We start from the raw sequence: 21,245 nt of genomic DNA on the forward strand, positions 1-21,245 counted from the left end.
CCAAACCTACAGAGCATTCTCCTGGGCGTTTTTCCTGTATAGCAGGATTGGTAGGCGAGCATAGCGCTCAAGTGTTTAGACAATGGCTTTTCCAGTTGAAGATGATGTAGATATTCTTTCCACCTCTCTCTCTGATCACCCTGCCCGCAGTGTTCCTCGGGGTGGGAGCGGCGAGCAGAGGCAGAATGCGATGGGCAGTCCCACAGCGCAGGCAGAGGGGGAGATGAGTGCTCTTTGTTAGTTCCTCTTCTTGCAAAGGAAACGTTTGCGTGTACTTTACGTTAATACAAGGTAGAAGTGCGTTGGAAAGCACTTCCGATCGGGAAGCCTTTGGAGAGCTTCCCTGTTTTCTGCCTGGATTTTGGTTATTGACAATGGTTAAAAAAATAAAAGGTCTTTGAAATGTCTGGCTCTTCTGGGTAAAAAGGTGCGAGGAGGCACAGGCACCACACTGGCTCAGCTACTTATTTTGACTTATTTGGGATGTTTTCCCTTAAAGCTTGAGTCGATGCTATTTGTCAGCCTTTATTAGGGCTAAATACAGTGCTGAAGTCACCAAATTAATTTCATCTTGCAATACAATATGCATTTCTTTCTTCCACTGTGAGAACCGCTGCCAAAACGCATTAACTTGGGAGAAGCAGAGCAAGCGGGCGCGCACGTGGTTTGGTTTGGCTGGACTGGTGATGCGTATGGTACTGTAAGAGTTTGGAGTGTAGAGGAGATGAGGATCAGGTTCTGCCCGCGTGATGCAGTGACAGTTGGTTAAACTGGGCAGAGTAACTGCATTGCATTTCAATGAGGAAGCTTCCTGACATCCGTGTGTGCGACTTCAGTGCAGTCTGTTGGGAACAGACAGTGTTGCAGATATTGGTATCGTACTGCTGGTTATCTGAAGTGCTGCGTTTGGATGCAATATAGAATTGCTTTTCACTATCCTGAATGTAGCCAAGATGGCCTAAAATCAATTTTGCTTCTTGCCATCTTTGCTATTTCATCTGTGGGGGGTTAGGAGTGAGTATGGAATTGTTCAGGCAGTGATCATAGAATCATAGAATCGCTTGGTCGGAAAACTGCTGAGATCATCAAGCCCAACTGTACCTGTCCACTACTAAATCATATCCCTAAGCACTTCACCTACCCATCTGTTAAACACCTCCGGGGTTGGGGCCTCCACCTGCGCAGCCTCTGCTAGCACCTGAGAACCCTTTTGGTGAAGAACTTTTTCCTAATGTCCAGTCTGAACCTTCCCTGGCGCAGCTTGAGGCCATTCCCTCTCATTGCCTGTCACTTGAAAGAAGAGACCAGCATCCACCTCCCTACAGCCTCCTTTCAGGCAGTTATAGAGTGATGAGGTCTCCCCTCAGCCTCCTTTTCTTCAGGTGAAACAAACCCAGGTCCCTCAGCACTCCTCGGAAGACTTGTTCTACAGCCCCTTCACCAGCTTTGTCGCTCTTCTCTGGACTCACTCCAGGACCTCAATGTCTTTCTTGTAGTGAGGGGCCCAAAACTGAACCCAGGAGTCGAGTTGTGGCCTCACCAGTGCCGAGTACAGGGCACAATCCCTCCCCTGCTCCTGCTGGCCACGCTGTTTCTGATCCAAGCCAAGATGCCGTTGGCCTTCTTGGCCATCTGGGCCACTGCTGACTCATGTTTAGCCACTGTCAACCAACACCCCGAGGTCCTTCTCCACCGGGCAGCTTTCCAGCCACTCACTGGTCCTGCGCGCTGGAGTGAAGTGATGTTCAGTGGTTTTCTGCAGCCATCACTGCTGGGTCAGTGATTTGCTGGCAGTACCAGGGGTTTCCTGGGCACAAGGCAAAAAGCAGTGGGCTCTTTACGTTGGTTGGCAGTGGCTGAGCAAGGAAGAACTGTGCCAGGTACCAGAATTGGTTTCGGCACTCGGGCATGTTTCTGATTCTTGCACATCGCAGGGCCACACGCTAACGGGATCAGCTTTGAGTTGTCCTACAAATGTTTCTAATGTGCAGGCACTCCAAAAGTATGCATGTATTTATCAGCAGCGGAGCAATTTTTGCTCTGGAAGCAGAATCTGCTCATTAATGAAAAGAGTTGACTTCACCAGTCAGTCTGTAAACCTGCCTTCTGCTCAGAGTAGGACCAAGGAAACAAAGAAACCAGAGCACTAACATGCAGTTCAAATGTGCGGTAGAGCGATGCAATCGTACGAAGTTCTTATAGAGGTCCAGGAGCAGAGCGTTTCTCATCTTTCCACAGCGCAGAGGAGAGGGGCAGCATAACCCCGCACGTATGGCTGAGGACTGGGTTTGGGTTCCTACAGGAGGGCATTCTCCCACAGAAGGTCCAGGAAAGGGATTTCTTCCTTGAGTGTACGAACAGAAAGCAAACTTTAAGGTGCAGCTTGAGACCAACGCAAGCCATATGTCACAGCACACACGAGGGGGTTCCAGTAATGCTGGAGTGATAGAAGGAATTGACTTGTTCGGTCCAATCTGTTCTTGTCCTTTTCTGTCTGTAAATAGCAGTGCCACCCACTGTCAGCACTGAGTGTGAGCTTTCCCTGGCAGATACACATGCAATTCCAAGAGCATCCAGTGAATTTAGAGCTTGGTTTCCCAGCTGTTAAATGAAAGAAAGCCACAGTGCTGGTTTATTATTGGTCAGAGTAAATATTCAGAGCACAGCCACAGGCAATCCCAGGAGGGTGATGTTCTCCCCCGTTGTTGCTGTGGGAGTGCATGTTAGGCAGCATTCTCTATGGTATAGATTGTGCATGCAGGCAGATTTTTAGGTCTGGAACCTCTAATAACATTGTATTCAGCCACATCTTTCCAGTATTCAGAAACTTTCTAAATTCAACAATTGTTCTTGCTGCTCTTCCCTTTTTTATCGGTTTGGATCATCCTTTCATCTGTTCTATTCTCCAATCCTCTTACGCAGACACTCTTTGTGACTTACGGTGATTTGTCTTGGTTTTATTGCTGATCCTCTTCCTGTGCTTTAAAAACATCATCCGTCCCTCGGAGGTTGTTGCAGTGGTAAAGGTCTGGCGTGCAGCTCATGACAGCTCTCAGAACTGCTGCCGGTCCGTTTCCAACCCAGCGTGTGCTTCCTGCTGCTGCGCGAGGCCTGGGTCACGTCACTGCGTGTGTCTGAAGAGGAAACAAGCTATTTGTGTTCTCAAATGTGTTATGAACACGCAAATAAAACGAGGTGTAAACAGGGAAAATACACTGTGTGATAATAATATGAATCTGGTCTTAGTGCTTTTTGAAAGTGTGATTCAGTATTTAAGGTAACATGAACATTGACTCCCATCAGTTTATATCGATTACAGTCAGCTTATGAGATAGATCTTCTTGAGAGAGGTAATTCTGGTCCCATCATGAGGTGGTTCAAAAGCTGAAACGCTGGTGTACTTTCTGCCCATTTATGCATCCATTATTTCTCCTTTACAACAGGAGCATGAATCTGAAGGTGGGAGAACCCCATTGATGAAGGCTGCACGAGCTGGTCATTTGTGCACTGTGCAATTCCTTATCAGCAAAGGTAAAATACTGGGTTAACTGAGTGAAAACCTCAAAATGCTATTTTACAGTTCTGCATGCTTATGATCCTTCTTCGAAACCTGGGTAGGTCTGTCTGTTTGTCACATTGCTCAGGGCTTTCAAATTTCATTTAGTTCATGATACATTGAATCACAGAACACTTTGCTCATTATTTTCCCTGCTGATGAGTCAGTAGATGTGAAGAACCACAAATATTTTCAGTTTCTTAAACCCCCCCACCCCCCTTCAGAAAAAAACACCCTCGAGTCCTGTCTGAACAGTAAAAACTGCACCATGTGGTAACACTGGTGAGTGTTTGGGATGAATATCTGGGCGGTGTGTTGTGTGCCCTGTAGGTGCTTCCTCTTCCTTCTTACTGCCAAGGCTGTGGTTACTGTCGATCCCACCTTGTCCTTACAAGGGGAGGAGGATGTGTAGTAGCCAGCAGTCACTCAGAATCTCTTGCTTTTACCCCAGGAGGATGTAGGAAGTAGGAAGATTAGGAAAGTTTCTTTCTGTTCCAGAAAATACTGTGCTTGGTGATGCTTTCTAAAATATCATTTCCTTGTATTTAATTCTGCAATCTTCTCTTTGTAGGTGCCAACGTTAACAGGGCCACAGCTAATAATGACCACACAGTGGTGTCCCTGGCGTGTGCTGGAGGCCACCTTGCAGTGGTTGAGCTGCTCCTGGCGCATGGTGCAGATCCAACTCATCGGCTCAAGGTATTCCCTTCGGACTGTGCATTTATTGAACGCACCGAACAAACCATGTCACTGATTTAATGGCTTAGCAAACGTGCAGTTTTACGTGGTCTAACTCATATCTGACGTGCTACACCGGGTAGGTAGCAAAATTCCATTTTCTGGCTTATTATTTTCAAAATCTCACTTCAGGATGGCTCAACAATGCTCATTGAAGCTGCCAAAGGAGGACACACAAATGTCGTTTCTTACTTGCTGGATTACCCAAACAACGTTCTCTCAGTTCCTGCAGCAGACCTGTCTCAGCTCACGCCCCCCTCTCAGGATCAGTCTCAGGTAAGGCCCAAGGAATTGTTTGCAAATATCACCGTGAGTCTTGCATAGAAGCAATTCCTTAATAGTTATCTTCAAAGTTAATTTAGATTTGAGCACATACAACATAAGGCATTGGAAAAGTCTGTGCATTTGAAAATGGCAGGGAGGGAGGAAGTCAAATGGCTTTGTCCGCAGTGTTCTGGAGAACGCTGTTTGTGCCTCTCGGGCAGGACAGTCCCAAACCTCATAGCCCAAAAGAATATGATTTTCTTGGTTGCATTTGCTCGGTGTTTGCTTAAAGAGTTCTAAACCCTGTGACAGCACCGCTCCAATGTCCTTGCTGATTTTGGTTGTTATGTAAAAGAAAATAAATTGGGTAGATTTAGAATTCCGCAGTCTGGAGAGGCAGCTTTCCAGGGGAGTTCCTTGGTTAAACGCCTAGAGATGTGCATGGTCTTCCAGCCTGTGTGGTTTAGAATGTGGTGAAAATCAACACCATTAGTTTTGACAGATGATCCATACTAAACCAGCATGGGAGGGTCCTACCAAGAGGTAGCACAGCAGTTTGGGGAGGGTGGAACAGAGGTCTGCCGTAGCTGTGCGTGAACATGTTGTGATCTGGTCCATCTGGAAGGTTTTTTATCTAAGTGTGTCTCTGGCTTTGTTCCAAGGTCCCACGCGTACCGGTGCACACGCTCGCCATGGTTGTACCTCCCCAGGAGCCTGACAGAACCCCTCCAGAGAGCTCGCCGCCTCTCCTGGGAGTGGTGAAAGGTTAGTATGCAGCCACTTGGACAGCAGAGGGATTTGGAAACGGATGGGCTGGGGACAGTTTTCTTAGATCTTGTGCAGAGTGTAGTCCATTCCAACTCCTGAACACCTATAACGAAGTGCAACTTAAAATGGTTTATGTAGCACATAGGTTTTGCTTATTTTCTTGTGTCCAGTAACACTGGTTATTCTAAATTTATTCTGCTTATTCTAATTTATTAGAATTATAATATTATAAATTCTAAAAATAGAATTGTTCTTATTTTTTTGGAAGAAAATGACTGTGGTAACTGCTATGGCACAGGGTGATAAAAAACATGGATAGCCTCTAGGCATGGTGTTAACTTTTGAGTATTGTGCGTTGCCCGTCTAGAATAGTTGCAGCTGTTCTACATGAACCTGCTCTCCCTACTTGTTTCCAGTCCTACAGTTGCAATACAAACGCGGTGGCACTGTGAAACACCGATGCAGAGCTACTTACAGAAGAGGTTTTTTTGTCTTAGTAACGGCGCCCGTGTCAGTAACTGTAACAGCAGGGTTTGTGCTTTGAGCATGATGGAGCTGACCAGTTGAGACTTAAATGATGGGTTTGGCAGTTTGTTTCCAGCTGTGGTCTCGGTAAACAATTCTTGATGTCTGTAAGGCATCTCAGAAGGAGCAGCAAATTCCCAAGTGGCATAAATTGCAGATTTTCATGATTTGCAGTTTTGGACAGGGATGTCAAATATTACGGTGTCCAGAGCTCTATTAGCTTACTTTCCTTAATTCCTTTACTCTGGAATTGCTCCATGCTTCCTAAAACAAATGAACCAACTGACCCCAGGGGCTGGAATGAACAGGGAAAAGGCCTGTGTCCCGAACAGTGTTGGAACGCGCGACTGGGACACTCGCCGTGCATCTCTGCCATGCAGCTGTTGGGTCGTTCTCCTAGGATGTGCAACACAGGATAGTTTAGGTTTCGTAAAAATGAGTACCATACAAATACAAAGGATGTGAAACTTCGGGTTCACATAAACCTGCTAAAACCTCTGTACCAGCACGCATGGCCTTATAGTGATGTAACTGTTAGTGTGGTTCAGGGATCTGTGTTCTGCAAGTACATTTTGGGATGCACAGGAATCGATGACTGGTTCCTTGATCCTGTCAGAAGGCTGAGGTTACAGGCTTGAAATCTCATGTTATTTAATCAAAGTATGGAAAGCAAATAATTGGTTGTAGTTTAAGGAATAGTTCTCATTTTAAAAAAAAAAAAAAAAAACCAAAATTTATTGCAGGTGCCAGCAGAAATGTGTTGTAGGGCTGACGAGGCGTTCCTGACAACTGTGTGTGAAGCTCAGGAGGGTCTCAGGTCTTCAAGGGAAAGGTGGTGTTTCTGTCATAAATGGTGATCGTTGTAGCGGTACCGCTCTGTGACTGAGAGTCAGTGTTCTTTGCTGAACTTCCATTCTGAACTCGTTACACACACAGGGCTTTAACAAGCCCTGAGCTTCTAGGGTATGAGGGACAAGAGAGAGGGTGAGTAAAGACAGGTTTGTTACTTCCATGAAGCTGGGGAAGCAGTCTTAAGTTCCTAAGTTACAAAATTGTTTATCTTCGGAAGACGTCTTGCCTTCCCCCTTCGCGGTAGCCTCTGAGTTTGTATAAAACCTCCAAACTGCTCAGGGGTGGGAGAACAGCCCTGAGCACCACAGCCCAGCCTGTGTTCATTCTGTGAGAGGTGCAAAAGAGACAGTGTGGTTCCTGAAGAGCTCTTGGCAAATCTGGAATACACCTGCATGTTATCATTGTGATTCAGATATGTTGGGAGGGTTTGTAAAAGGAGCTTGGGGTCTGCTGTTGAATTGCATTCCTATTCAGTTAGGTAAGAAGGCGTATGGTATAGCTGCCATTCGAATAACTGCTTTGGCAAAGGATTAGTATCAGTGTTTAGCAACTGAGAAGAGAAACATTTTGAGCCGACAGTGGATCTAGAGAGGCTCAGATAAAGGTGACATGCAAAGATGGGAACCTCCTAAAGAGCTGGAGTAAAACCAGGTGAAGGAAGCAGCAGTCTGTTCACAGGACTGAACAGACCACACCTCTTATATGCTTGGGAAGGATTGGGTTTAGCATTTATTGTGTCCATATAAAAGTAAAATCCAGTGAGGTTCAGCTCTTTGTGCTTCCATGGGGAGAGGCAGGAGAACCTTCCTCAGTGTCTTGTATTCGCTGCTGCCCTCACCGGGACATGATCAGGTTTGCTCAGCAGCCAGCGACAGTTCTGATGGAGCAGCTCAGCGTAGAGTCTTTTGGCTAGAAAACCGTGCATGCCAGAACCAGAGAGGCTCTCCTGCTTTCCCAGCACCAGGTGGGACCAGCTCTGGGGCTGGGACGCACTTCCAAGTGCCCCTGCATCCGGTGCCCTTGGGTGCAGGTATCTTGGAGCCCAGCACATGAGGTGGTCGAGAAGAATGCTGTCTTCAGGAACCCAGCTGGTACCACGGTTTTTGAAAGCCAACACGCTGGTGCAACAAGGGGAAGCTCACCAGGCTGTGCAGAGCAGCAGGGTTGTTAAAATATTTGAACTGTCAAGTGTTTTTAAGCATTTCCAAATTGAAAGCAGTCTGGGTTTGGAGGCTGAGGTCTCAGAGCACTTAAAATCTACCAAAGTGCAGTCCACTGCTGTTTTATGTGGGCAGTACCTTTCAGCATCTCACATTTGTGGTGTGTGGGTTTTTAGAATTTCACGAGCTCTGATAGACTTCAGTTATTGACTTGAAAGCCGCCACATCTGCTCTTGATCCCTGGGACAGAGGCCAGAGTTCTCGTCAAGCTGAGCAGGATTTTTGAAGTGTCTAAGCTTTCTAGGCCAGACCTTGACTACACGGCACCCTCTGCATCTCTGTGTAAATCCAACGATGACAGCTCCGAGAGAGGAATGGAAACCAGCTCCACAGAGCTTCGATAGCTACAAATTCAGTCAAGATTTTTTACCACAATATCTGACTTTTATGCCTAATGCTGAGCTATAAACTGGCAGGTATCTCGTACATGGTGTGCTTTAATTGAAACAGAGGTAGATGAACAGTAGAATGAGAGATTGTCTTGTTCTCACTGAGGTGAAGGCGTTAAAGCAAGCTTATGTTCTTGCTTTTCCATTCTGACTCCTTTCAGACCTCTCTGCTACGCAGCCCAGCTGCCTGGTCATTGCTCAGGTGCTTCAGCATCTGCTAATTCTCTCCTGCTGTTCCCTCTGTAGCTGTTGAGGGTCGGCAGCTGGGTCAGTTATCAGGGGTGAGTTCCCAAGTGAACTGTAATGGTCCGTGCCTCGTGGCTCTCGTCCTTCACCGTTACTTTCCTAGGAGATGTACAGACCTGTTCTCCTTGTGTGAGACTCTTCAGCAGTGCAGGCAGGTGATTTGAAACCAAGACACGTGTAGGTCCCCCGGAGCACAAGTGGATAAAGATCTTTGCATGGGAGTTGGTGAAATTCCACTCCTTTGAAGCTTCAGTCACTGCCTGCCACCAACTTTTTGAATCACACCTAAGCAGCTTTCCCGTGAGATCCTGCCAAGTCACCAGGGGAAACTTGGGAAGGAGACGAAGATTGGAAAGTGGCTCGAATGTTTCAATGTCAGAAAATCGGTTGAAGTTGGGCTTGATTTCAGCCATGTCACCATCGCCTGGTGGATGTCATCACATCTATTCCCTGCACGCGCTCCAGAGAAACCCCAGCAGGAGTGATGATGATTGGCAAAAGTCCTGCATGGTTCGCAGGAGGAACATAGTGAAAATACAGCTTCATCTGATTGTTCAGTCCTGCACAAACTGTCCTGTTCTCTATCAAGAAGAATTAAGTATTTATTAAAAACAATGTAGCAGGCAAATTGACTTGGGAAAAGGAGGTTGGGTTTTGTTGCCCCATTCACCAGACTGTGTCAGCCTGTACTTTGCACTTGTGTGTACAAGGGGACACTGTTGACCTGCGTGCTCAGAGCTGGATTCCTTACCGGTAGAAATGAGTTAAACATGGAATTTTCATGACAATTCAATATGGAGCTCATCTTATTTCTGTTGATGGGACTGGTGAATTCTCATTGCAGGCTGCAAATCTAACTCTCGACTCCAGAGTGAAATCAGATTTGTAAAACACTCTAAAGTGCCAGAACCGTGGACAAGCAATTCTGTTAGAGTACAAGGATGTGAGCATGGGTTTATGCCTCCTGACGTGGGGCTGTTGTGATGTGAAGAGCAGGCTGGAGCTGGGGTTTGGCCGGGTGGTGTATGGTGTGGTGTGTTTTGGTTGGTTGGGGTTTTAAATCTTAGGTAACGTTACTGATCAGGATGGCGTGAGGATTCAGACATATTTGTACACTAGGGTTGACTCCAGTAGAGATGAGGTGTCAACACACGCTTGTATCACAGTTGACTTTTTTCTTTTTTTTCTTGCTATCATTTTTTATACCAGACAAATCTTTTGGAACTGAACTGCTTGGATTTGCAGACCCTCTCTATTTTTTTTTATTTTTGGTTTTTTTCCCCCCCTCACTTAACTCCAAAACTTCAGGAGCTGTCAACAGGTCCCAGAATTCCTTCTAATGAAAAGTAAAGTGTAGTGTAACTGTTCCAGGTGGTCGCCAAGATGAAAACCACTAAGCTGAAATGGAAATTGTGTTGACACAAACTTCCTGGAGAGGGTAATGGGTTGTAAAACCAAACCTTTGCTCTTTTTAATTTTCTGAAAAGGCCTTAAAAATAAAATAGTGGGTTTTTTTCTTAAACTTTTGTTGCTTAGTCTAAAAATGCAACAAATGTCTGTCCTTGCAAACTCATCAGTTAGTGCTGTTAGGGTAAGAGCTGAACTGGGCTTCATGTTTCTCAGTCAGTAAATATCTTAGTCTTTAGACCTGCAGAGGATGGTGCAATTACTTGCCTGTGGCGCTGCGGTAAAGTACGAGGCTGTTGTTGAGCAAACGTAGACAGTACCCATAATAATTATGTCATTGGGGTCAATAAACTAGTTCTTAGGAGGGTTTACATTTGACTGGTGCCATCTCACCTGTGCTGCTCTGTTCATTGTGAAAGGTCATACAAATGAGTTGGCCTTGGGGAGAAGGAGATATCCTATGGATTAGCAGTGGCTGCCCCATCCCTGGAGGTGTTCAAGGCCAGGTTGGGTGGGGCTTGGAGCAGCCTGATCCAGTGGGAGGTGTCCCTGCCCATGGCAGGGGGTTGGAACTGGATGGGATTTAAGGTCATTTCCAACTCAAACCGATCCATGATCCAGTGAATCATCAGCCCTGTGTACGAAAAATGGTATCAGACTTGTTCGTAGGCAGCAGCCCTATAAAGAGTCAATGTGTGTTAAGCAAATTTAAATTAACAGAGTATAATTCCTTAGCAGAGCCGCCTGAGGACCATAAATTTGAAGGTTGTTTCTCCAGACTCTTGCTCCCAGTGCCCAGAACATTTCAGTGTTGCAGCCAGAAGGAATTCAAAACTGATGGTGGTGCTTGAGGGAGTCTGCACTGGTTGAACGGGCTCTTGCAACACAAGTGCTGAGATGATCCTTGATGTCCAGGAGATTCCATAGGAAATACTTACCTCTCATTATGAGGAGAGACTAAGAAGTCAGAGGAGTGGTTGGGGAGCTGTTCGTGCAGAGCAGGGCTTGCCCTGTGTAACGTGTGTTGGTCGGGGACCTCGCTGCAGACACGTGTGTGCTCTGTGGGAATTGGGAACAAGGCTGCGATGAGCAGGGTAGGGATGGGACCCTGTGGGAATGGGGAATGTTAGTAAAAGAGCATCTGGTGCTACCGGGCACAATGTGAATCGGGAGACAGTTGTTTCCTTTCTCTGTAGCTTTTCTGCTGTGAAACCCATTCTGTGGGTTTTCTGCCAACTGAACCCCTCTGTCCTGTGATTGTGGGTGCCTGATGACCGGTGATAGCAGTGTAGCATCATCTGGATTTCCTTTATCCTCAGTCTTCATTTCGTATGAAACAAGATTTGTAAAAGTAGCCAGACCTGTTTCTTTAGAGGGTGGATTGACTGCTGAGCATTGCTGGGTTTCATGTTGCAGGAGGCAGGTTGTGTAGAAGGTGAATGCTCCACCAAAAAGAGAAATGAACAACACAAAAAGAGAAGCTGAGGCAGTGCTGCTCTGCCCTGGGATGGTTTTTCAGTCATACTGCACGTAGGTGTTTCAAAAGTGAAGGTATAAAGTATTGTCTTGTTTGTCAGTATTTACTAGAATGGGCACAGTTTTTCAGGCTATTGTAATGTAGGAGACTTGAATCCTACAGGAAATTGCTGCTTTTAAATACTTCCGATATCACAGTATTAATTAAAACATGGAGAAGTTTGAAGGTGCCAGCAGCACTTGGTGCCCCTCAGGTTTGACCTGGCTGTTTGGGGTGCTTGTCAGGTTGAGCATGTCTTCCTCCTTACCCCTCGGCCTCTTCCAGTATCCCCAGGATCATGGGTTGCAACTGTTTTCTGGTGTGGAAAGGATGATTTGGAACCTGAAAAGTGACCGTGCTACCTAATTAGAAGCTGGTTAAAGAAAATCTCTCCACCTCTTCTGGAATTCCAGAGCCCATCTCTTCCCTTGCTGGTTTCCTGCCTTCAGAAACTGCCCTGGTGTTCCGTGAGGATTCCTGGGCTGAGTCCCTGTCAGGGAGCTCTGCCCGCTGGGAGAGCCCTGGCTCCTCTGCCCAGCCCGTAGCTCTGTGCGAGGCTGCAATTCTGCTCTCTGCTTTCCCAGGGGCTTGGAGAAGAGTTCCTCTGTGCCAGGCTTGTTTTCCTCAGGTGGGGCTTAACCGAGAGAGGCAATATTGTACTTTATTATATGGGGCTTCTTGAGCTGCAGCTTTTCATAGAATCACCAGGTTGGAAAGGACCCACTGGATCATCGAGTCCAACCATTCCGAACACTCCCTTAAACCATGTCCCCAAGCACTTCATCCACCCATTCCTTAAACCCATTCCTTTTCTTTCCTACCGAGTGATGGAAGTTGTCCAGAGTTGCCAGGCCGTGGGAATGCCTGCTGTTAGGATAGAAATGGTAGAGACGGTAACCTTAGAGATGAGGCTAAACAGAGCAATGCAAAGGGTTCCTGGCTCAGGTGCATCTCACCTGAGCAGTGAGGTGACTATGATGTTTCTACTCCTTCAGCCAGGGAGCAGCTTGGCTTCGAAAGCCGCCAACTGATTTATTAGCTCCTAAAAAAGACCTAGACAAGCATTGCAGAGGGTTTTGGTGAGTGCAATATACTTTTCAAGAGTAATCCACACAATGTAAATTTGCACTATTTAAAATGCGAGGATAACTATAAACCCTGACTTGGATGCAGAAGCAGAGCGTGTGCTTGCAGCCGGCGTTAGCTCAGCATCCGCCAGCCGGCCCGAAGCAAGCGAGTGCAGCCTGGATGCACCTTCTGTACTGTCTTCTCAAAAATTGTCCTGGGACTTGTGTATGGCTAAGGGACAAAATAGCACTGGTTGGTATAGGTGTGCAGCCGGAGCTGCTGCCCGGGACGAGGAGCTGGGTGTGGTGCTGGGACAGAGAACGCATCCCAGCGGGGTGGCACTGGCTGTGAGATGCTGGAGTTCAGATCTGTGTTGTTAACTTATGTCTAGACGAGCTTTGTTTCTCCAGAGTCAGGTGAAGATACTTAGCAGAGAGTTGGTTCAATTCCATTGCAATCTTCATTTTCTCTCTTTATGAGAGAAAAGCTGCTTTTAAGAGAGAATTCTCATATTTGTTTGCTTTTTCAATTAGTTCCTCAAAACCAGATTCATTTCAGAGTGAGGGGGGTGTGACTCCTGGTTTGATAGCAGTGCAAAATGAAGTCACTTGTGAATGATGATTTTGGTAAAGGAAGGCCCAGAGAGAAATAAATCGGTGTTTTGGGAAACAATCCTTACAGAGGCGGTGACTGAGCCGGAACTTGATTCTTGCATCCAGACTGTGTGACGTTTAGGTGCCTTTATTAAGTCATGGCTCATACTATACATAAGTTTAGTTCCCCTTTGAATGAATAATTATATGACTCAGTTTGTAAAAATTGACACCTACTTGTTTTGTTGTTTAAAAAGCTGCATCTCTCTCCGTTTGGGTCGGCCAGTGAGTGTCGGTGCAGAAAGTTATGTGAGCAGGCTAAAACCTTCCATGGTTTTATTCAAGTTTCTTACACTGAAGTCATAATTAAAATTTCAGCACCTAATATATCACTGTTAGCGAGATGGGACTGATGCTGTCACAAAGTGACTTTTGGGAAAGCAGCCTGGGGTTTCTTGAAGGCAGTGAGCTCTCAAGAGGAGTGCAGGCTTGGCATGGGGTTCCTTGCAGGGTTTGTGTCCAACAAGTCTTGATTGTAAGCAGAGTTGTTAATTTGTTACCAGCGAGAGGGAGGTGAGGGAGCTGTTGTCTCAAATTTTAAGGAGGTGCCAAAGTTTCAGAATCTGTTTATGTGCAGGGAACCTGTTGCTGGTAGGAGCTGTCTGGAGTGTGAAGGTGGGATGCTGTAGCACTTGGAGGAAGCCCAGTTCAAGCCTGACCTGGCATCAGCCAGCCTTCCCTCTGGGAGGGGCTGCTTCTGCTGTGACCTCGCTGGTGGGAGTCACCTGTGGCAAAAAAAAACAAGTTTAGTGGCTCTGCACACCAGAACAGCTCTAGGAACTCAGTCCTTTATTTAAACGGCCTCGTTCTTGTGGCTGGTTTCGCGTCCCAGACACGTTGTGTGTGTCAGAAACCATAAAGGTTCCCTAAGATGTTACCAGCTCTGTACAAAGAGATATTCAGCTCAATATAGAAAATTCTAGCCGTGTGCTTTATCCTTCTTTGTCTCAGCGTGGGGAGCAGGGTTTGCCTTCCTGGGCTGTGATGGATGTGCAGGGTTAGCTGTAAAGATTTCTGTTTTGTTTTCTTTGGTGGGTGAGTGGGGAGGTTGGGGTGTCCAGCATGGCGTTTTTTCAAACATTTTTCATGTGCTTAGGTACATCCAAGCAGAAGTCAAGTTCCCTGCAGGTAGCAGATAAGGACCTACTGCCACCTTTTCACCCCTACCAGCCTTTGGAGTGCATAGTAGAAGAGACCGAAGGCAAGCTGAATGAACTGGGACAGAGAATTAGTGCCATTGAAAAAGCACAACTTAAATCATTGGAACTAATCCAAGGTGAGCCTTTAAATAAAGATAAGATTGAAGAACTTAAAAAGAACAGAGAAGAACAAGTACAGAAGAAGAAGAAAATCTTGAAGGAGCTGCAGAAGGTGGAAAGGCAGTTGCAGATGAAAACCCAGCAGCAGTTTACCAAAGAATATCTGGAGACCAAAGGGCAGCCAGACACACCGCTGCCCCCGCAGCCACAGTGCCCACTTCCGGGCGGCTTCCCAGACGCGGGGGCCGATAAGGGCCCGCCAGAGGATAACTTGTCAGGGTTACCTCAGGCTGACACAGTCTTGTCTAAAGACGATGAGCAACAACAGTCTCCACCACCTGCTGGACAAATAGAGTTTGTCCCCATCCAGCCTTTGCCAGCACCACCATGTAATTTTTCTGGTAATTTAGGTTATAATGGGACAGAGTCTCTTGAACTCCAGAAAGCAATAGGGAACCGGCAGAATGTAGGACAGCAGCAGCAGATTGCTGGGCAGGGGCTCTTAGTTCCAGAACCAGACGGATTAATGGTTGCCACTCCAGCACAGACGCTTACCGACACTCTTGATGACCTAATAGCAGGTGGGTTCAGAAATATAACTATTTTTGCATTACTTTGTGTGCTCAGTTTCCCTCTCTGTCCTTTCCTCCAAAACCATCTTGGGGTTTTCCAGTTTGGGAATACTTGCTTAAGAATAAAGTTCCTGATTAGTCCTATTAATCCTAACAGTGACTTCCCATTCTAACATGAAACCTTTAAATATCTTTCTCCCAAGTGCAAACCATCCTGTACTGGAGACCTGCTTTAGCCCCTTCAGCCTCGTTCTTTTCTGTGCTGCTTTAAAAACCCTTGTCGTGAGTGACTGATAGTGCCCATTAGGAAACGGGGAAGTGTGACAGTTTTATCTCTTCTATAGAGTTTTCTGTACAGGCTTGTGCCTCATCAACTTTCTCCTGTGTAGTGGCCATCACTAGAAAAGCCAAATCACTGTCACTTGCATGGACAAGGTGTCCCTCTCCTTGCTGGTCGTGGTGTTGCTCTGGTTTAAACACAGCCTGGAATCTGCGATGGTGTGTGTTTGCAGAGCACCCGCTAAACCCCAGTTGCTGCACAGGAATGTCTGCCTTGTAGATACAACGTGTGGCAGAAGGGTGTCCTCTTACCTGGATGACAAGTCAGCATCCAAACATCCTTCCCTTTGTCAAACAGTGAAGAGGAACAGTAGTTTCCACATGCTGGGCTGTGTGAAGCCCCGTGTGGGAAAAGTGGTGTTGGTTTGGTTGCCCGTGTTCTAAGGGTGTGACCAGGGTGGATGTTTGCCGCAGGGGCATAGGATACAGCCCGTGGGGTTTGCTCTGTGGTTTGTGTAGGTCAGTGTTTTTCAGCTTTTCTTTGCATCCTGTGTCTGTCCTTCAGCCCTTGTTTCCTGTTTCCCCCTCCTTGTAGTTGCTGCCCTGTCCTCTTAGGTTCATTTCAAAGCTGTAGAAATATGTGGAAAGTCCTTTTGCCAGCCATTCCTGAGACCTTTTGGACTAGTAATTGCATCAAACTCATGCAAGTGGAGACTGCCTGCAACTTCACGCCTCCCCTGGATGCCATAGCTGGTGGAATGCTGGGATGTGTTGTGCTAGCTCTCTTCAGCCACACAGTGTAATGCAAAAAATCCTCTTGTATTACTGAGAACTGGCCTTTCCTGGCCCTTTCCTTTCCCCCTTCCCTGGCATGCCATGCCCCCCTCCCCACTCTGTGTTGCGCTTCAGACTGTTCAGCCAACATTCCAACAAAACTGCAGTTGGTTTATTCTGGAATTGTATCGCTCGGGATTTAGTAGTGGAGGGGCCGAGGAGGGAAACGTGAAGGGTTAACGCAAACATCGGCAAAGGCTTTGTCTTTGGAGCAGTTCCTGTTGCTGACAATCCCAGGTGTCAGCACAGCTCCACGTGGTAGGTACCACTCACGGTCAGCAGCTGCGGGTCACATCCAGAGCATTCAGAGCACCCCAACTGCATGGTTGCTGCATCAGCCGAGGGCAGGAGCCGTGCACTGGGAGAGGCTGCAGGCGGCCAGCAGAACAGCATCTTAAACAGAATTAAAATGCCTTTGGCAGACATTGATTGGTTTTTTGAAACCGTTCACTGGTTTTGTTAATTAAAGACATTTTTTGCTAAGAAATGAGATAGACTTATTTCAAAAATGGACATAAACTACACGTTCTTCTACGGCTACAAGAGACGATCATTGCAGAAATGCACCACAGGGGAACTTTGGCTGCGCAGTGCAGAGGCTTCTGCAACAAGGGACTGACGTGGCTTTAGTGAGGTACAGAATCATAGAATCACTTGGTCAGAAGAGGCCTTTGAGGTCATGGAAACCAACCATTCCTGTCCACTACTAAACCAGATCCCTGAGCACCTCCTCTGCCTGTCTTTTAAATCCCTCCAGGGATGGGGACTCCATCACCTCCCTGGACAGCCTTTGCCTGAGAGCCCTCTCTCTGAAGAAATGTTTCCTGATGTCTAATCTGAACCTCCCTTGGCACAGTGTATTTCCTTCTAAACCTCATCAGTTTATTTTACTTTCCTCCCTTCAAAAAATTGCTGGAAAAACATTAGACATTTTGCTCATGTTTATATCCACATCATAGAAGCGAATCCCCCCTGTGTCAGTGATAACTCTGTCGCGATGGGCATTTAAAAACAAGCTACAAATCTGCCTATTTGTACTTACAGCTCTTTGATCCAGGTTTAAAACATGCTTGATGTTTTCCCACAGACACCTCTGTCAGTCCTTAATTTTCTAAAGCGATTTAGAGCAGTAGGAAGTATTATGGGCACTGATTTTCCCATGCGTGCTGCATATGCCAGGTAAAATTGTTAAGGCTTGTGCAGTGTGTGGGAAGCCAGTCCCTGGGAGATGTGGGGCCGCCCTCGGCTGTGCCAACCAAGTGTCTCCCTTGGGCACGGCCCTGCTGGTGGAACTGTGGGAGTGGTGGTGAGTGACCCTTGGTTTAGAGGACACAGGAACAGTTTTACTCCTGCTGAGTGAGTTTGTGTTGGGGTTCATTCAGAGGAACAGAAGTGTTAAATTGGCTTTTTGTCCTCTGTTCCAAATCACCTTTTACTGCTGCTCTTACAGTGAGGATGTGAGGCGTGAATTTTTTCAAGAATCAACTGAGAGCAGTTGTGATGGAGAACTTGCATTTCTACAAAGCTGGAGCGCCTCCCAATATGTGGAGAGGCTGGGAGAGTTGGGGTTTTCCAGCTTGAAGAAGAGAAGGCTGTGGGGAAACCTTAGAGCAGCTTTCAGAACTGAAAGGGGCTCCAGGAAAGCTGGGGAAGGGGCTCTTGATCAGGAAGGGCAGGGAGAGGATGAGGGCAAACAGTTTTTGGCTGAAAGAAGGGAGATTGAGAGATCTTAGGGAGGAATGTTTTGCTGTGAGGGTGGGGAGGCCCTGGCCCAGGTTGCCCAGAGCAGCAGTGGCTGCCGCATCCCTGGAGGTGTTCCAGGCCAGGTTGGATGGGGCTTGGAGCCTCTGATCCAGTGGGAGGTGTCCCTGCCCATGGCAGGGGGTGGGACTGGATGGGCTTTGAGGTCCCTTCTGAACCAAACCATTCTGTGAGTCTTAAGAATTGTGACAGCACACACAAGTAGAAGATTTACCTTGCCAGGCTGCAGGGGTCATTTGTGAGCTGCCAGGCACCAAGACGCTCGGTGTCACTGTAGAAAGTGTGGGGACCATCGCTGGTGGTCAGTCCCTGGTAGACAATGCCTGAGACCCCTGTCTCATAATGCTGACAAGAAGTAACCCCTGGAATGTCATGTAAAACCTAAAAATGAAACAGCTCTTTCTACTCCAGACCATTTTGGTTGTAATGGAGGTTATTTGGATGTGCAGAAGCAAAAATCTTGCAACTAATCCTGTCTTGGAAGGTGTGACTGAGTACAGGTGAAATTTTAATTGGGTTGACAAAAGAGACTAGATGTTGTGCAGTTTACAGCAATTAATTATTCTGGATCATGTTTTCCAGTAGGAGAGGATGTTTTGGAGCTAGTTTTCGTTCCTCAGTATGCATTTGGTTTCTTGAAGCATCTTGTCCTGCGTAGCTGGAGTTCCAGTTCAGTTCATGTTGTACATTTACCACGCAAGGTTTCTTGGCTGACACTATCTGGGCAGAGGCTTTTTTGCTTGTTTGGGGCATCAAGATGAGGAACTTCCTTTTCTTTGTTGCTCATTTTTTTCTCTGGTTGAAATATTGTTATTCCTGTTTGTTCTTGACTGCTATTTTCCATCAGGAGGTGGCATCTCTGTGAGCTTCTATTAGAGTCCCATCCTGCTCCCATTCAGACACTGAAATTCCAGGGCTGTTTGGGGAAACTATTAACTGTTACTTGGTTCTGAAATTCCGATTGTGATCAGAATACAGAATTGTGCCATTTTAAGGTAATGATGTGGAAGGCGGCATCTGAGTTCCTGTGGTTAGGATTGCCATTTGGAGTAGAACTGGCTACTGGGACAATCTGGAATGAGATATGGTGATTCCTAAAATGAGACCAAGTCACCAGTGTGCAAAAGCCTCTGGGAGGTGACGAGGTACTGGGAAGCTGCATGGACGTGCGGAACAACTGCTCAGCCATGAACAAGTATTGTTTTCTTCACACTGACAATCCCAGTTCCTTTGAGGAAGGGGGAACTGAAACCCAAATCCAGTATCCATGAAGGCCCATGCACACAGCGTAACAGTGCTCAGGTAGATGAGGTTCTGCTGATGCCTCCAGAGCTGCGCTTGGGTGAAGAACCAGGTTCTTGCTTCCCTTGGCTTTACTTGTGTGTGCTGTGATAAAACAGCCATCCATATCTTTGCAGACCTGTCTACAGAGTTCCCAACCCTTCCTTAAAGGTGAAGAGCCGGGATTTTGTCAGGTGGAGAACAGGTTTTTTAATACAAGGCCTTTTACTTATTGAAGTCTTCTGGAAGCATCCAAACCAGATATTTTATAAAGATCTGAGGTACACAATGTCAACGTGGATTTCTGTTTGGGTTAGTTTTTAATCACTGCTTGGTTGTCAATGTGTTCATCAGTTCCCTTCCCCGTGAGAAGTCAAAACACCTGTTCAATAGGAAGCAATCGGCATGTTGGGAAGTTTCCCCCTTGTCTCCTCAGGAGGTGAAAGCCACAAATTCCTCTAGTCTTTTAGAGTCCTGCGGCACGGCGTAGAGCTGCTGAAGGTGCTCATCCCCCACAGTTGGGTTTCCAGCTCTCCTTTCCCCTCGGAGTCACAAGCAATGCCAGTGCTGCAATAGTTCCTGCGTTAATGCCAACCATGGAGATGAAAATCGCAAGTGGAGATGGTGCTGGTGCTCCTCAGGGAGACTGCTGTGGGCTTCAGCCGCTGTAGGCATGACCTGCTAAAGACCCAGTCATCTGCAAGGGTCCTCGACTCCCCGGGCTGGTGTCAGACATCCCAAGGGCACGGCAGGGCTCGTCCTAGCAATGGGAGGCAGAAGCAGTGCAGAGGCTCTCCTGCGTCCCATCAAAAGGACGGCCTCGTGTCCCAGGGTCATGTTTCCAACAGCAGTAACTGTCCCACTGAAGCTGTCACGTGACTGAAGTTGGTAATACAGAAATGGACTGGGGGAAATACAAGTTAACTCCAATTCCATACAAATGCATGTGAAGGGATGTTGGAGCCATTGTTGCAAGGTCATCTTTAAGTTATGAGTCTGGATGTTGTATAACTGAGGCTGAGCTACATCGGCCACACGGAACTGGCGGTAGAAGTTCTCTGACATGTTTTGTTCCCCAGGAATTGTGTGGATGCTCTATTGGGCCACTTGCCAGCCACACAAAGGAGGTTGAAAATCACCCTTTAAAAAATCCTACAGTTCTGTATCCTCAGTAGTTACAGAGGGGCTCGTTCATCGGTGGGCATTGTAGGACGATTTGATGGTTTTATTTTAACCAAGAGTTTGCGGTGTCAGTACCAGGGTTTGTCTGCATTCCCTCTGCCTATGGTCTCTCTCCTGTTTGACACCGTTGTTACTGAGCACATGAAGTACTTAGTGCACCTACTCTGATCTTTCAAGCACATGATGAAAACCTAGAATACGCAGGAAATACTTGGACAGCTTCAGTTATGGTTGTGAAATGCAAAGAATTTGTGGAACCTGAAGCAGCAGCACTGACTAAAAACCCTTAAACCAGCTCACATGGCGTCCCCCTGCGCATCCCCGCTCTGCGTGCACAGCACACGCTGTTTGTAGATGTATTGGTAGGGGCAAGGCCTGAAAGCATGGAGCCAGTGTCTTTCATGAGGAAGAACCGGTTTGGTTTAATGTAAGTCCTTAACAGGGTGATTTGGTGTCTTGTGTTTTGGAAGGAATAACCTTTGGCAATCCAGTTTGTACCTTGCCCTTCAGTGCGCTGAGCAAGAAAACCCATTGTATCACATCCCCTGGTGCTCCTCTGCTGCCACCAGCAGCAAGCAGGTGAAGTGTGAGAGCTGCCAGATCTGACACTTGGGAAGGGTGGAACATGAAGCAGAAGTCACCTCAGAATTCTGATGCAGTGCTTTGTTGCTTCGATACAGTAGCCACATGTTAATGCTGGCTTTTGCCTGTGCACCAAGGAAAATGCTTTGCTCAAAAATTATTATTGGCAACTGTCACCTCCCCAAATCCCAGTGACAAATCCCGCTGTGTCTCCAGAACCCGGCCGAAGCACCCCGTCTCAGCTTGCTCCGGTCTGTGTTCCCTTTGTTGTGTGTGTGCGCACAGCACCACAG

At 46.9% G+C, this 21,245-nt stretch overlaps 1 protein-coding gene across 1 annotated transcript in view; it reads left to right on the plus strand.

Moving 5' to 3' along the window:
* Window positions 1–21,245, plus strand: part of ANKHD1 (ankyrin repeat and KH domain containing 1) — a 124,465-nt gene that overhangs the window by 68,103 nt on the left and 35,117 nt on the right. The window contains exons 13-17 of the mRNA XM_054079703.1: window positions 3,444–3,531; window positions 4,128–4,255; window positions 4,427–4,570; window positions 5,221–5,323; window positions 14,299–15,042. Of these exons, the coding sequence (XP_053935678.1) occupies window positions 3,444–3,531; window positions 4,128–4,255; window positions 4,427–4,570; window positions 5,221–5,323; window positions 14,299–15,042 (1,207 nt within the window). The remainder of the gene's footprint in view (window positions 1–3,443; window positions 3,532–4,127; window positions 4,256–4,426; window positions 4,571–5,220; window positions 5,324–14,298; window positions 15,043–21,245) is intronic.

This window comes from Cuculus canorus, chromosome 14, assembly GCF_017976375.1.
Source record: "Cuculus canorus isolate bCucCan1 chromosome 14, bCucCan1.pri, whole genome shotgun sequence".
Lineage (NCBI taxonomy): Eukaryota > Metazoa > Chordata > Aves > Cuculiformes > Cuculidae > Cuculus > Cuculus canorus.